This window comes from Trachurus japonicus, chromosome 17 (genome assembly GCF_045865225.1).
Source record: "Trachurus japonicus isolate A0001 chromosome 17, Traja_1.0".
NCBI classification, from domain to species: domain Eukaryota; kingdom Metazoa; phylum Chordata; class Actinopteri; order Carangiformes; family Carangidae; genus Trachurus; species Trachurus japonicus.
The window spans coordinates 530,193-542,460 of record NC_140923.1 but is presented as its reverse complement, the minus strand read 5'-3'; the positions used below and the strand labels follow the sequence as shown (position 1 = coordinate 542,460).

Genomic DNA, 12,268 nt, shown 5'->3' with positions numbered 1-12,268 from the left:
GTCGCGCACATCCAGTTCAATAGGTGCTGGCCTCAAAAAATGTGGACAGGAAAAGCAAAAAGAGGAGACCGCACACATCAGCTCCCTTCTGTGCAGATTTATTAGCACATCAATAGTAACGTTTCGAGCTCATAGCTCTTCATCAGACTAACTCATACACATAGGACGCCCCGTTTTTAAACCTGCCCCCGAGGGTCACATGGTGAGTCACATGGTAAAGGGAATGTATACATCAAAACCCATCTTGTACAAAACCAAAGCATACAAAAAGTCAAAGACACTTCATCATAATTAAATAGACCAACACCCATCAGGCCGACTGGCCGTCATACAGATCTAATGAATTAGAGGCGCCTCTAGTAATAGGATGGCTAATCTTCAAAGTCTAGGACAAGGTTATCACATTATTAATATTCTAAACATTTTGATCTTGTTTAAAGATTTAACATATTTTAAAGTTCAATTATCCATAACCCTGAGCTAGATAAGGGACAATCCAACCACAAAAAATGAAAAAGTTAATATATAGACGATCAAATATGCATATAATCCAAACAGTAGAATTCCCTCATGATAAGTGTAACATGAGAAGTGACTACTACAATGATCATACGCAGAACAACTCAGGAACCACCTATCACACAAAAGATGGAATATAAATATTAGAAGATAGCAAATAACAAAAAAAAACAAGATAGCAAATATCAAATATCAAGACCCGTCATAGTCGACCCTAATGCTGAATACAACAGGGGAAAATCATCTACAATATTACACATTACTAGACTATTATACAGACTCTTTCACAATGTTCAATTTCTTCATCAAGCCCCCAACAAAAAAGCTCAAAAAGAGCTCACAAAAAGATCACATAAAAGGTCTGATGTTAAAGTCCTCGTTTAGACCCTTGGGAGTTAAGGTGTCTAACGTGTATATCCAGTATAGTTCTCTCTTAAGGAGTAAAGTGTCAACATTGCCACCTCTGCGAGGGAGTTTGACTGATTCAATCCCAATATACTTCAATGAGGCAACGCTGTGACGTGCTTCTGTGAAGTGAACCGCAACTGGACTGGACGGGTCATGGTTTCCGGATAGCACATCTGTGCTCTGTGATCCTCGTTTTTAAAGGTCTAGTAGTTTTCCCAATGTAGGCGAGACCACAGGGACATTGAAGCATGTAGATGACATTTTTAGTTTTACAGGAGATGATGCTCTTAATGGGGAATCTCTTTCCAGAGTGGGGGTGGTTAAAGGAGTGTGTTTTGTATGTGGAATTGCATTGTTGGCAGTTGCCACACCTGTAGTTACCAGGTTGGATTTGGGTGAGGAAATGTGAAGCGACGGGTGGTGGTCGGTCTGCTCTCACCAATATGTTATGAAGGTTCGGAGGTCTTTTATGGATCATTCGAGGAGGGTCCTTGAAGCATCCCTTCAATGCTGGATCCGAGTCCAGGATGAACCAGTGCTGTTTGATGATTTTCTCGATTTCCCGACCCACAGGTGAATATTGAATGCAACATGATGTCTTAATCTCAGATTTTTTGTTTTTTATTTTGTTGAGGCATTCATTCTGGGAGGTCATACGAAACCTGGTCTCCGCTCCAGAGATCCACTCCTCCTTGTATCCCCTCTGTCTGAAGCGGTCCTGTAGAATGGCCGACTGTTCCTGGAAATCCATATCATCGCTGCAAATCCGTCTAATACGGTTAAATTGGGAAATTGGGAGACTCTTCTTGAGAGGGGTAGGATGGTATGAGTCCCCATGAAGTAGTGAATTTTTATCTGTGCTTTTTCGATATAGGCTGGTTTTTAAAGTGTCCCCCTCCTTCGAAACCAGAATATCAAGAAAGTTCATTTTTTGAGCATCAAACTCCAAAGAAAAGTTCAAGTGTTCATTTTTGTCATTCATAAATTTGTGAAATAGTCTTAATTGTGTCTCTGTGCCAGTCCAAACGAAAAAAATGTCATCGAGATACCTTCTCCAATGAGATATGTGGTCCATGAAGGGGTTAATGTCTTTATTGGAGATCACCTCCTGTTCAAAGAGTCCAACATAGAGGGATGCAAAGCTCGGTGACATTTTGGATCCCATCGCTACCCCAGACACCTGGAGAAAAAAGTCAGCACCAAACAAAAAATAATTAGAGGTCAATACACATTCAATTAAATCCAGAACACATTGTGTTTTTGGGGTGTGTATAGTCCTTTTGTTCAGGAAATATTCTGCAGCTTCAAGGCCCCCTTTAAATGGCACATTAGTGTAAAGTGATTCAATATCCATTGTTACCAAAAGTTGTTGTTCCTGAGATATATTAATAGTTTTAACATGTTTCAAAAAATCCACAGAATCTCTTGTGTAGGAGGGAAGAGATGTGGTAAGCTGCTGCAGAGAATGGTCAACAAAAGCAGAGATTTTTTCGGTTAAAGAACCTATTGCAGCGACTATAGGTCTTCCAGGTGGTGTATCCACAAACTTTTTATGGATTTTGGGTAAAGTATAAAACACAGGGGTAATGGGAAAATCCACTTTCATAAATGCTTGTTCAGATTGATTTATGTCCCCATTGATCCACAGAAGATCCACCAAATCATGCACTTTTTTCTTGAAGGATGTTATGGGATTGTGATCCAACTTTCTGTAGAATTTTGAATTGCTCAGTTGATTTTGAATTTCTTTGTCGTATGCCTCACGATTGAGGATCACAATCGCCCCTCCCTTGTCAGCAGATTGTATTACCAGGGTGGTATCCTCCTTAATGGCTTTTAATTCATCCCACTGTTCTTTAGAGAGATTATTTCTTACTTTATATTGTTTGTGTTTATTTAATATAGTAGAAACATCTCTTTCCACCAATCTACAGTATGTTTCCAACGATGAGTTTCTGTGTTTGGGGGGTGTAAAGTAGGATTTACCTCTGAAGCGGGTGCTGGGTGGTTCAACACGTGGCTCCAAAATGTTTGTGGGCGAGTCCATAGTAGATTCTGCCGTCGCGTCGGTGTCCATCATAGACAGTGGGGGGACTGTCTGGGGATTGGTGACAGGAGGAAAGGAAACATTAGTGGGCCCGTCAATTGAACGGGACCCGGAGTGGCCACTAAAGAACTCCTTAAGTCTTAAAGAGCGAAAAAACTTTTGCATATCAATGTACGTGGTGAATTCATTACATTGGGCCGTGGGTACGAATGATAAACCCTTTGAAAGGGCAGATAAACATGTTTCCGAGGGGACTTACTGGATAGGTTGACGACAACATTCACAGCTGGTCCCGGTTCTTTCTGCGGGTCCAGTATGGTTCTCTTTGTCCTCTGCCCGCGTCGGCATTTCCTCCTCTTCGGCCCCGCAGTGTTTTTCTTTCTAAAAAACCTTGTTCTCGTTCAGAGGGTTGGCTGGAGTCGGAGTCCCGAGAGGAAAGGGAAGAACGTAGCATCGTGTCGTTGTAGTTGTAGTTGTGTCTCCTATGGGCGCTTCTTATGTTTCCGCCCCCGGAAGTCGCAGCACCGTGTGGCAGCCTCCACTTGTACACAGCGCCCCCCTCGTAGTCCGCCCGGTCTCTCACAAACTTTTTCTTTTTGGACAGTTTTATTTCTTTGTCAAGCTCTTGTTTCCGCTGTTCACATTCCTTTAACATCTTGTCCAATTCCTCCTTGTCCGTCATATTCTCCGTTAGTTGTTTTTTTGTTTCCATTATTTCTTCTCTTACAGTTGTAAGTTGTGTCGTCACCTCTTTGATGGTCAAAGCCATAAGATCAAATGAACATTTATTAAGAATTTCACACCAACGATCACAGAAGTCTTTGTTATCCCGACTCAGAAATGGGGTTTTTGTTATTCTTAATCCCCTCGGAATCATTTTGGATCTGAGATAGTCACTCAGCGTCACAGCGTGGAGAAACAAGCGTGTTTCCCTTTCATGTAGTTTGTTCAGTGCTCTTGTAGAGATGCCGTGATCATGTATATGGGTGGATTCCCCAAACAAAGAGTCTTTACACAGTATCTGTGCGTAATCATCCTCCGTGAATTCAAACGTCTTGGAGTGTGCCATGTTCAATTGAAGTTAGGGCTTCAGCTTACGTGGGTGGAAGTCCTTATCAGCGGGAGTCAGGTGTGGGAGTGCTGCGTCCAAACAAAACAAGAACAAAGAGTAGACACGGTCGCGCACATCCAGTTCAATAGGTGCTGGCCTCAAAAAATGTGGACAGGAAAAGCAAAAAGAGGAGACCGCACACATCAGCTCCCTTCTGTGCAGATTTATTAGCACATCAATAGTAACGTTTCGAGCTCATAGCTCTTCATCAGACTAACTCATACACATAGGACGCCCCGTTTTTAAACCTGCCCCCGAGGGTCACATGGTGAGTCACATGGTAAAGGGAATGTATACATCAAAACCCATCTTGTACAAAACCAAAGCATACAAAAAGTCAAAGACACTTCATCATAATTAAATAGACCAACACCCATCAGGCCGACTGGCCGTCATACAGATCTAATGAATTAGAGGCGCCTCTAGTAATAGGATGGCTAATCTTCAAAGTCTAGGACAAGGTTATCACATTATTAATATTCTAAACATTTCTACAAGAGCACTGAACAAACTACATGAAAGGGAAACACGCTTGTTTCTCCACGCTGTGACGCTGAGTGACTATCTCAGATCCAAAATGATTCCGAGGGGATTAAGAATAACAAAAACCCCATTTCTGAGTCGGGATAACAAAGACTTCTGTGATCGTTGGTGTGAAATTCTTAATAAATGTTCATTTGATCTTATGGCTTTGACCATCAAAGAGGTGACGACACAACTTACAACTGTAAGAGAAGAAATAATGGAAACAAAAAAACAACTAACGGAGAATATGACGGACAAGGAGGAATTGGACAAGATGTTAAAGGAATGTGAACAGCGGAAACAAGAGCTTGACAAAGAAATAAAACTGTCCAAAAAGAAAAAGTTTGTGAGAGACCGGGCGGACTACGAGGGGGGCGCTGTGTACAAGTGGAGGCTGCCACACGGTGCTGCGACTTCCGGGGGCGGAAACATAAGAAGCGCCCATAGGAGACACAACTACAACTACAACGACACGATGCTACGTTCTTCCCTTTCCTCTCGGGACTCCGACTCCAGCCAACCCTCTGAACGAGAACAAGGTTTTTTAGAAAGAAAAACACTGCGGGGCCGAAGAGGAGGAAATGCCGACGCGGGCAGAGGACAAAGAGAACCATACTGGACCCGCAGAAAGAACCGGGACCAGCTGTGAATGTTGTCGTCAACCTATCCAGTAAGTCCCTCTCGGAAACATGTTTATCTGCCCTTTCAAAGGGTTTATCATTCGTACCCACGGCCCAATGTAATGAATTCACCACGTACATTGATATGCAAAAGTTTTTTCGCTCTTTAAGACTTAAGGAGTTCTTTAGTGGCCACTCCGGGTCCCGTTCAATTGACGGGCCCACTAATGTTTCCTTTCCTCCTGTCACCAATCCCCAGACAGTCCCCCCACTGTCTATGATGGACACCGACGCGACGGCAGAATCTACTATGGACTCGCCCACAAACATTTTGGAGCCACGTGTTGAACCACCCAGCACCCGCTTCAGAGGTAAATCCTACTTTACACCCCCCAAACACAGAAACTCATCGTTGGAAACATACTGTAGATTGGTGGAAAGAGATGTTTCTACTATACACTGCATGAAAAGTGGGATTTTCGACAGTTAGCAGCACTGTAGATTGTCGTGGAAGTTCAGGTTTGTGACTGCATACGACAATTTCCAGGAAACACCCACAACTGTCGGGAATTGTCGGGAATTGTCAGAAATTGCCCTGGGCTTTACTGGGCAGTCCCCCCCCCCATCACCCCCCTCTCCCTAATTCAAGGGGAGGCTTTAACATGTAAATGATCATGCTGTGAGCTATACAAATGCAAATCAGTGTAGCATGGTAGCAGGGGGAGTCTTATTCCAGGTAACATTTTTCTAAAAGGTATTAACTGAATTTTAATCCTTATAAAACCCACTGTCGATTTAAAACATCAAATAAGTTTTTATGCTGAGAAGTACAATGGTGTATTAGGGCCATGTGTAAAAAAACAACAAAAAAGCAACTATTTTAAAAGAAACTTATTCAGAGAAAAAAAAAATTGACTTTAATCATCGCCTAAATAGGTTTTTACAAATTATGTAAAATGTGTTATGTACTACAATGTTATGTAGAAAAGACAGACAAAATCGTTTATTTCAACCATTTATTTCAATCTTTCAATCTCATTTGTTTGTCAAAAAAAAAAAAGTTAGAATGTGAATTCCATGTAAACATCTCAGTTTGCACACAACATCTCAGTTTCCTAGAGTTCAATCACAGTGCATAGTGGCATGACTACAGTGACCTTCTCTTTGGTCTTGCTTAAATGAACTGTAGACGTGTTGACCACACATCGCCCAGCAATGCGCTCAACAGGCAGAAAAGATGCTGGGTATGACGTGTCTGTTCCCTGCAAGCTCCAAACTTCTACTGGCTTTCCATAAAAATGTCTGTCTGGGTGTGGATGAAGCCAGGAAACTTGTGCTAGAACATGTTTGAATGAAGTACCATTTGATACAACATTAACCACTATAAACTGCTTTATAATGGCTGGTCGTGGTTCTGCTCGAGGGTCAAGGACAGGGTCCTCAAAACTGTTAGTGTTTCCACACCATTTAGCATATACATATGCAGACCTTTCTGCTCTAGATCCATCAATTGAGTACGTTACATTGAGATATGATACCTGTTTGCATGTCATGGCAAAACAGCCAACGTCAGTGACACAAGGGTACATCCGATAATACATAGTCAACATTGCATTTCTGTCAGGCTCATCCAAGACTGTCATGTGGAAGGGAGACCGAGGCACCACTGTACAGTTTTCGAAGATAAGTCTTTCTGCTGACACCAAAGCACTGTGCTTCACATAAAGCATATCAGCTGTGTCACTGCATGACAAAGTCCCAACCATTTGTCTTCCTAAAATACTGGCAAATTCAGCACCATATTCACATGTCCATGGCATATGAAGCTGTTGGCTCTGCTGAAATTGCCTCATAATCTGGACCTCAATTGCCCTATTGTTGTTATTAAACTTTCCCAGTATTCCATTAAAACGCTCAAATGAAAAACACCAAAAAGAATATACTGGTCCGTAATCCAACATGCACTCTTTCAAATGAAGATGTAGATGCATGTTGGGGGTGCAGTGCAATGGGCCAAACAGTTTGACAAATTTTGAGAGAAATGTCTGCAGGTATCCATCTGCTTCTTCCAGTCTATTGATGGATATGACTCTGGAGCAGAGTATGATACAAGCCTGCACAAAGTCACACCACATGTCATAATGCCTGTTGTTGATAAGCCCCTTAAGACAAAACAGTGAGTAAATAGTTGTCCAGTTTTTCCACTGATCAGCTGTGAATCCTGCAAAACCAGATGAAATCCGTAAGGGAATTCTTCCAACCTCACAAGGTACTTTGATGTTTTCTACTCTAGCTTGAAGTTCATCAAGGCTTTTTGTTGTTAAAATTCCTAGTTCTGTCCACAGTCTGAATACATGTCTTGCCGTACCAAGGAGAAGGTTGTGCATTGGATCTATGACGGCAAATCTGATGGCATCATAGTAACTCAAGCGGAAAAGTTCTGACCATCTAGCTCCATACTTGTGTTCAATTCTCTTCTGTTCAGCCTTTGTCTTTGCCCATTTGGATAATCCAGCGTAGTGTGTGTGATCCTTTGACGTGCGTGGCTCCCATGAAGACCGGTCAAAACCTGAGTAGTCCATTTTTTCACCAAAACCTTTCTTGGTGAACGTCTTCAAACACTTGTGGCATCCTGCAAATGTAAATTAAATGCAATATGTTACACACACATTTTTTATTTGAGCATTCAATGAAACAGACCAACAGCTATAAATTAAAAAAATAATGCCAATATTAACATATTTATTTTACTGATTCAATGATCAATATCAATGGTTATTAATTTCTGCGTGTTTGATTATTTCAATTACCTCTATAAGCTCCATGTCCAACAAAGCCTCCACATTTCCGAGTTGCAGGGATGTCTGATGAAAGACAAAGCAGGGCTGCTCTATAAACCTGATGTCCTAAAAATGAGCTGTCTTCCAGAATCTTGCCATGCCAAAGTTCTTGAAGCTCATCAACTAAGGGGTCTAAGAAAGAATTTATGTTAAGTGATGGCTCTTTTGGTCCAGGTATGAGTCCAACAAGAATCATATTTTCTTCCTTAAAACGGTCTTCACGAGGCAGGTTCAAAATGACCAAGTAGATGGCTCCAACTGAATATGGTGCATCTTTGAATGGTTGGAACCAGTCCACATTCAGCATCAAGGCCAAATTATTTGGCTCTGCTAAAAAAGGCTCTCCATTCACATACTGATAATCCTGCCATACTTGTCCATCATATATGTCGCCTAATACACCCTCAGGTATTTTCCTCTTCCGCCATTCTTCAAATTTCTCTGCAAATCCAGGTCTTTTAACAAGTCCTTCCAGAGACTGCACCACACTCTTGTAACAATAAGAACGTATCGGATTGACATATTCTTTACCAGTAGAAGATTTTGCCATTCTAAGCAAGGCAGAGCCACATTTCTTCCTCAATGCAGACCTCTGCTGTGGGTGATTGCAGAATGGGATGCGACTACAAGTCTTGCAAACCTTTGTACCATCCCGTTTGAGCTCATAGGCTTCAGTAAGCATATATACTGCCATGCATTTTGGACAGACCACATACTGCAAAAAATTGTCACGGATGATACCAGTCCATTTCCTCAAGGAGTATAAAGTCTTTGGAATATTGCTTGCAAAGGCAGTGAGGGAATTGACACAGAGAACATTTCCCATTATCCACATAAAGTGTTTGATGCACAGAAGAAGCAATGTGATGGCATTGTCAGATATCTTGAAAGTTGACTGCCATGACAAAAGCATCATGGCCAGTAGTTTCATCAACAAATCTTCTGGTCTTTTGGACTGATCACTTCCATGCCCTTCCCCATCTTGTATGTGAGGATGGGCTTCACTTTCCCCTTCTTCATCCTCCTCAGTCACATACTCATCCTATGCAAATGTAAAGTACACATTTAAAATGCATGAAATTACTGTACTGAGAACATGTTCATCATTATAGCCAGTATGAAAATATTTTAAAACTGTACTTTGAAGAGATCATGTGCATCTCAAACAGCTAGTAATAACCTCTTAAAATTGCTCTCTAGAAACTTCATGCAAGAAAATTTAAATTGTACACTCAGCGTAACAGTAGTAGTACTGAGAGTGAAAAACAATCATGCAAGTGAAACATGTTGGTTTTATGTAACTTAATATTATGCTTACCACATAGCAAGAGATGTCGTCATCATCTTCCATTGCCTCTGAATCGCTGGAGTCGTCCAGGAAAAGATGAATGCTTTGGTCATCTGCTGTTTCATCTGGAAAACAACCCATGCATTTAATTATTAACCACAACAGTGAAAAGCAACCACATTTTACTAGACAATTTAAATGGGACTTTCCCCAGGTTTGTCTAAATCAATACAACTTGAACATATTGAGTTTGGAAGGTTTTTCATGGGACAACCAGGCTTCATGAACCCGCACCACAGACCCCGGTGCACATGACCTGGGAGTTATTGAGCTATAATGCTCATATTTACAGTATAAAATATATACAAAATTCATATAAAATACTACATGTGTTTAAATGCAGTATATAAAAAATTCATGTGACCTGTTGGCTCAAAATCAACACAGGATGGCAGGGCTAAGCCTCCTCTATGACACACACCTGTTTTTATAGCATTTAAACACATGCCTAATATTTTATATGAATTTTTAATGTATTGAGGAGTGAATGTCTGTCAAATATCCAACTTAAAACTAACTTCACTGCGGTCAAAAGTTAATGTAGTGTGTTTTTTTTAATGTTACAATATCTGTTGCCTATAACTATACAGGTGTATTACTTAAATTATGGTGCTCACCGTTGTCTGAACTTTCAGTCGCTGGGTGAATTTCCTCATATTCTTCTATCACTTCCTTTTCTGGATTCTCGGAGTGCTTATCATTTACATCGATCTCTTCAACTCCAGCCGAGCTATCTTCTGTTAGCTCTTCAGGATAGCTGGATAGCAGCAGGCTCGATACTTTTTCTGTCCTAGCCCATTTGTCTTCTTTCACCCACACTCCGTTTTTTAAAAAGCGCTTTTTGTGGTCATGATACTGTGTATGACTTAGTTCTGTGTCGCAATGTTCACAAAAGCGCCGAGGTCTTTTCTTGCATCTTGGGACGTCCATCTTGCTTTGCTTCATGGGCAACTGGCTTTTTTTTATATGTGACACGTGGGCACATCTCGCGAGTTCTTCCGTATAACAGTAAACTCCCCTGTGATTGGAGGACCCGACGAGACTTCTGGTCTCATCCAATCACGTGAGGTCATGGAGGACTAACACGGAAGTACTTGCAAGGCGTGACTATAAAAACACATCTTTCTTCCCACAACTTTTTCGCCAAATCCTGTGGTTTTTTTGGAACTTTGCTGTTGACTGTAATGGCCGGGCGACGTCTTAACTTCGCCTCCCCCTCAACTCCTCTGCACGGACGCGAGCAACAACAACTTTCCACACCAAGTCCGCCGACTGACGACAGAAGAGCGCTTTTAAACGCTATGAGTGGGCTGTCTCGTCAGCTTGCTACGTTTGCTGCCGGAGTAGACTCCAGGTTGCTGTCTATAGAGACAAGATTGACTGCCTTGGAGAACAGTCCAGAGGAGCCCTGTAAGAAGAGCAGACGGGTGCACAATCCCAAAATTGCGGTAAGAATATGTTCGGTGCCTGCTTGCTAAGCTAAAAGTAGCCTAAAAGTAAAGCTTTCTTTAAGTAGCCCAAGCTAAAAGTAGCCTGAACCAGTCAAAGTTGCTTTATTAAAGTGTGTTTCTGTGTATTTACAGGACGCGGTACGCCGTCTTCACAACTCTGAGACAAATTGTAGGCGCTATAAACCAGAGCAAGGGTAAGATTAAAAGAATATGTTTTCATTTTGCTGTACAAGGAAATACGAAAAACAGATACTCATTTTAACCGTACATTTTGTTTTCACAGACTGACCTCGCCACATAACGAGGCCGTGACCTCATTTTTGCTTGACGCTCTCTCTTCAAGTCTGCCTGATGCCGATAAAGACATTATTGTGTGTAAGTAACGTTTGCTCTTTTCTGCTTACTGTTAACTGTAAGGAGGTGCATGTTAATGACATGTGCCTAAGTGTTACTGTCATATACTTTTTTATTTATTTTTATTTATACTACTCATTTGTTTTCCAGCTGCCTGTAAGACGTACTATGAAACGGTGCGCAGAACATTCAGGTACAGGCAGCCAGATTTTGCAGCTCGGGCGGAGGCTGTGAAAAGTTCAGCTCGGAGTCGTTCAAGGAAAAAGAGGGTAAGACTTATTATATTAGGGCCGTTCTTGGTCAATGTCACTATTTCTCACTACTTTCTTTTTATTATTACGGTTCACTCCTCTGGAACAGCCTCAAATTCAGTGATTAATAGATTTGTTGTGCCCATATGCAATGCATTGTGCAATACTGATTGAGTTATATTGAATGTTTTTACAGCTGCTGGCTGCCAGACAGAGTGTGTTGAGAGAGGATGAGGTGGCCCTGTGGCAGAGCGCCACCATAGACCTGATGTCGGATGAGGAAGACGGCATAGTTGACGGACTGTCTGGTTGGATTGTGAGGCCACCATCTTTTCGCAGCCAAGAACTCACCAATCTCTGTACCGTTCTTCAATCAAGATTAGAGGCAAATGCTCATTACAGGGCAACACACCATAGGCGTCTACGACTGTAGGATCATGGAGGAGACTGCTGTTGTGTTTGGTGCTTGTACATAGTTGTGTTTGGTGCCATTTGTAAATAGTTGTGTGTTTTGGGCTATTGTACATAGTTGTGTGTTTTGTGCTATATTATTATTTATGCTAGTAAAGCTCTTTTTGTGAATAAAAATGTTGCTGGCAAATTTGCATTTTCCTTTCCTCAATAAATTCATGTCCATGGGAGGGTATATATATCGGACAGACAGATATTATTTATATATATATATATATATATATAAAAAATAAGATGAGTGATTTCAACCAATCACGAGTGATCTTTCTGGTTTAAGAGGAGTGGTTTCAACCAATCACGAGTGATCTTTCTAGTTTAAGAGG

The 12,268-nt window shown here is 41.4% G+C and overlaps 1 protein-coding gene and 1 long non-coding RNA gene across 2 annotated transcripts; one reads left to right on the top strand and one right to left on the bottom strand.

Moving 5' to 3' along the window:
- Nucleotides 1-1,157: 1,157 nt before the first annotated feature.
- LOC146969658 (uncharacterized) lies at nt 1,158-3,473 on the bottom strand. The gene is made up of 3 exons (XR_015037981.1): nt 3,234-3,473; nt 2,914-3,025; nt 1,158-2,107 (listed from the first exon to the last, which is right to left on the bottom strand). It is a non-coding gene; the product is annotated as an uncharacterized LOC146969658 (long non-coding RNA).
- A 7,019-nt stretch (nt 3,474-10,492) lies between these two features.
- On the top strand, nt 10,493-11,907 carry LOC146969657 (uncharacterized protein C14orf93-like). Its single transcript, XM_085804463.1, has 5 exons — nt 10,493-10,866; nt 11,002-11,063; nt 11,153-11,244; nt 11,374-11,492; nt 11,671-11,907. The coding sequence occupies exons 1-5, from the start codon at nt 10,603-10,605 to the stop codon at nt 11,905-11,907; spliced, it is 774 nt and encodes a 257-aa protein (XP_085660589.1). The 5' UTR covers nt 10,493-10,602.
- The last annotated feature ends 361 nt before the right edge of the window (nt 11,908-12,268 follow it).

Bases quoted from the DNA above. Each gene is read 5' to 3' on its own strand.
- LOC146969657 (XM_085804463.1), top strand. From the start codon at position 10,603: ATGGCCGGGCGACGTCTTAACTTCGCCTCCCCCTCAACTCCTCTGCAC. The intron at 10,867-11,001 runs GTAAGAATATGT...GTGTATTTACAG, and splicing joins TGCACAATCCCAAAATTGCG to GACGCGGTACGCCGTCTTCA. The intron at 11,064-11,152 runs GTAAGATTAAAA...TTGTTTTCACAG, and splicing joins CGCTATAAACCAGAGCAAGG to ACTGACCTCGCCACATAACG.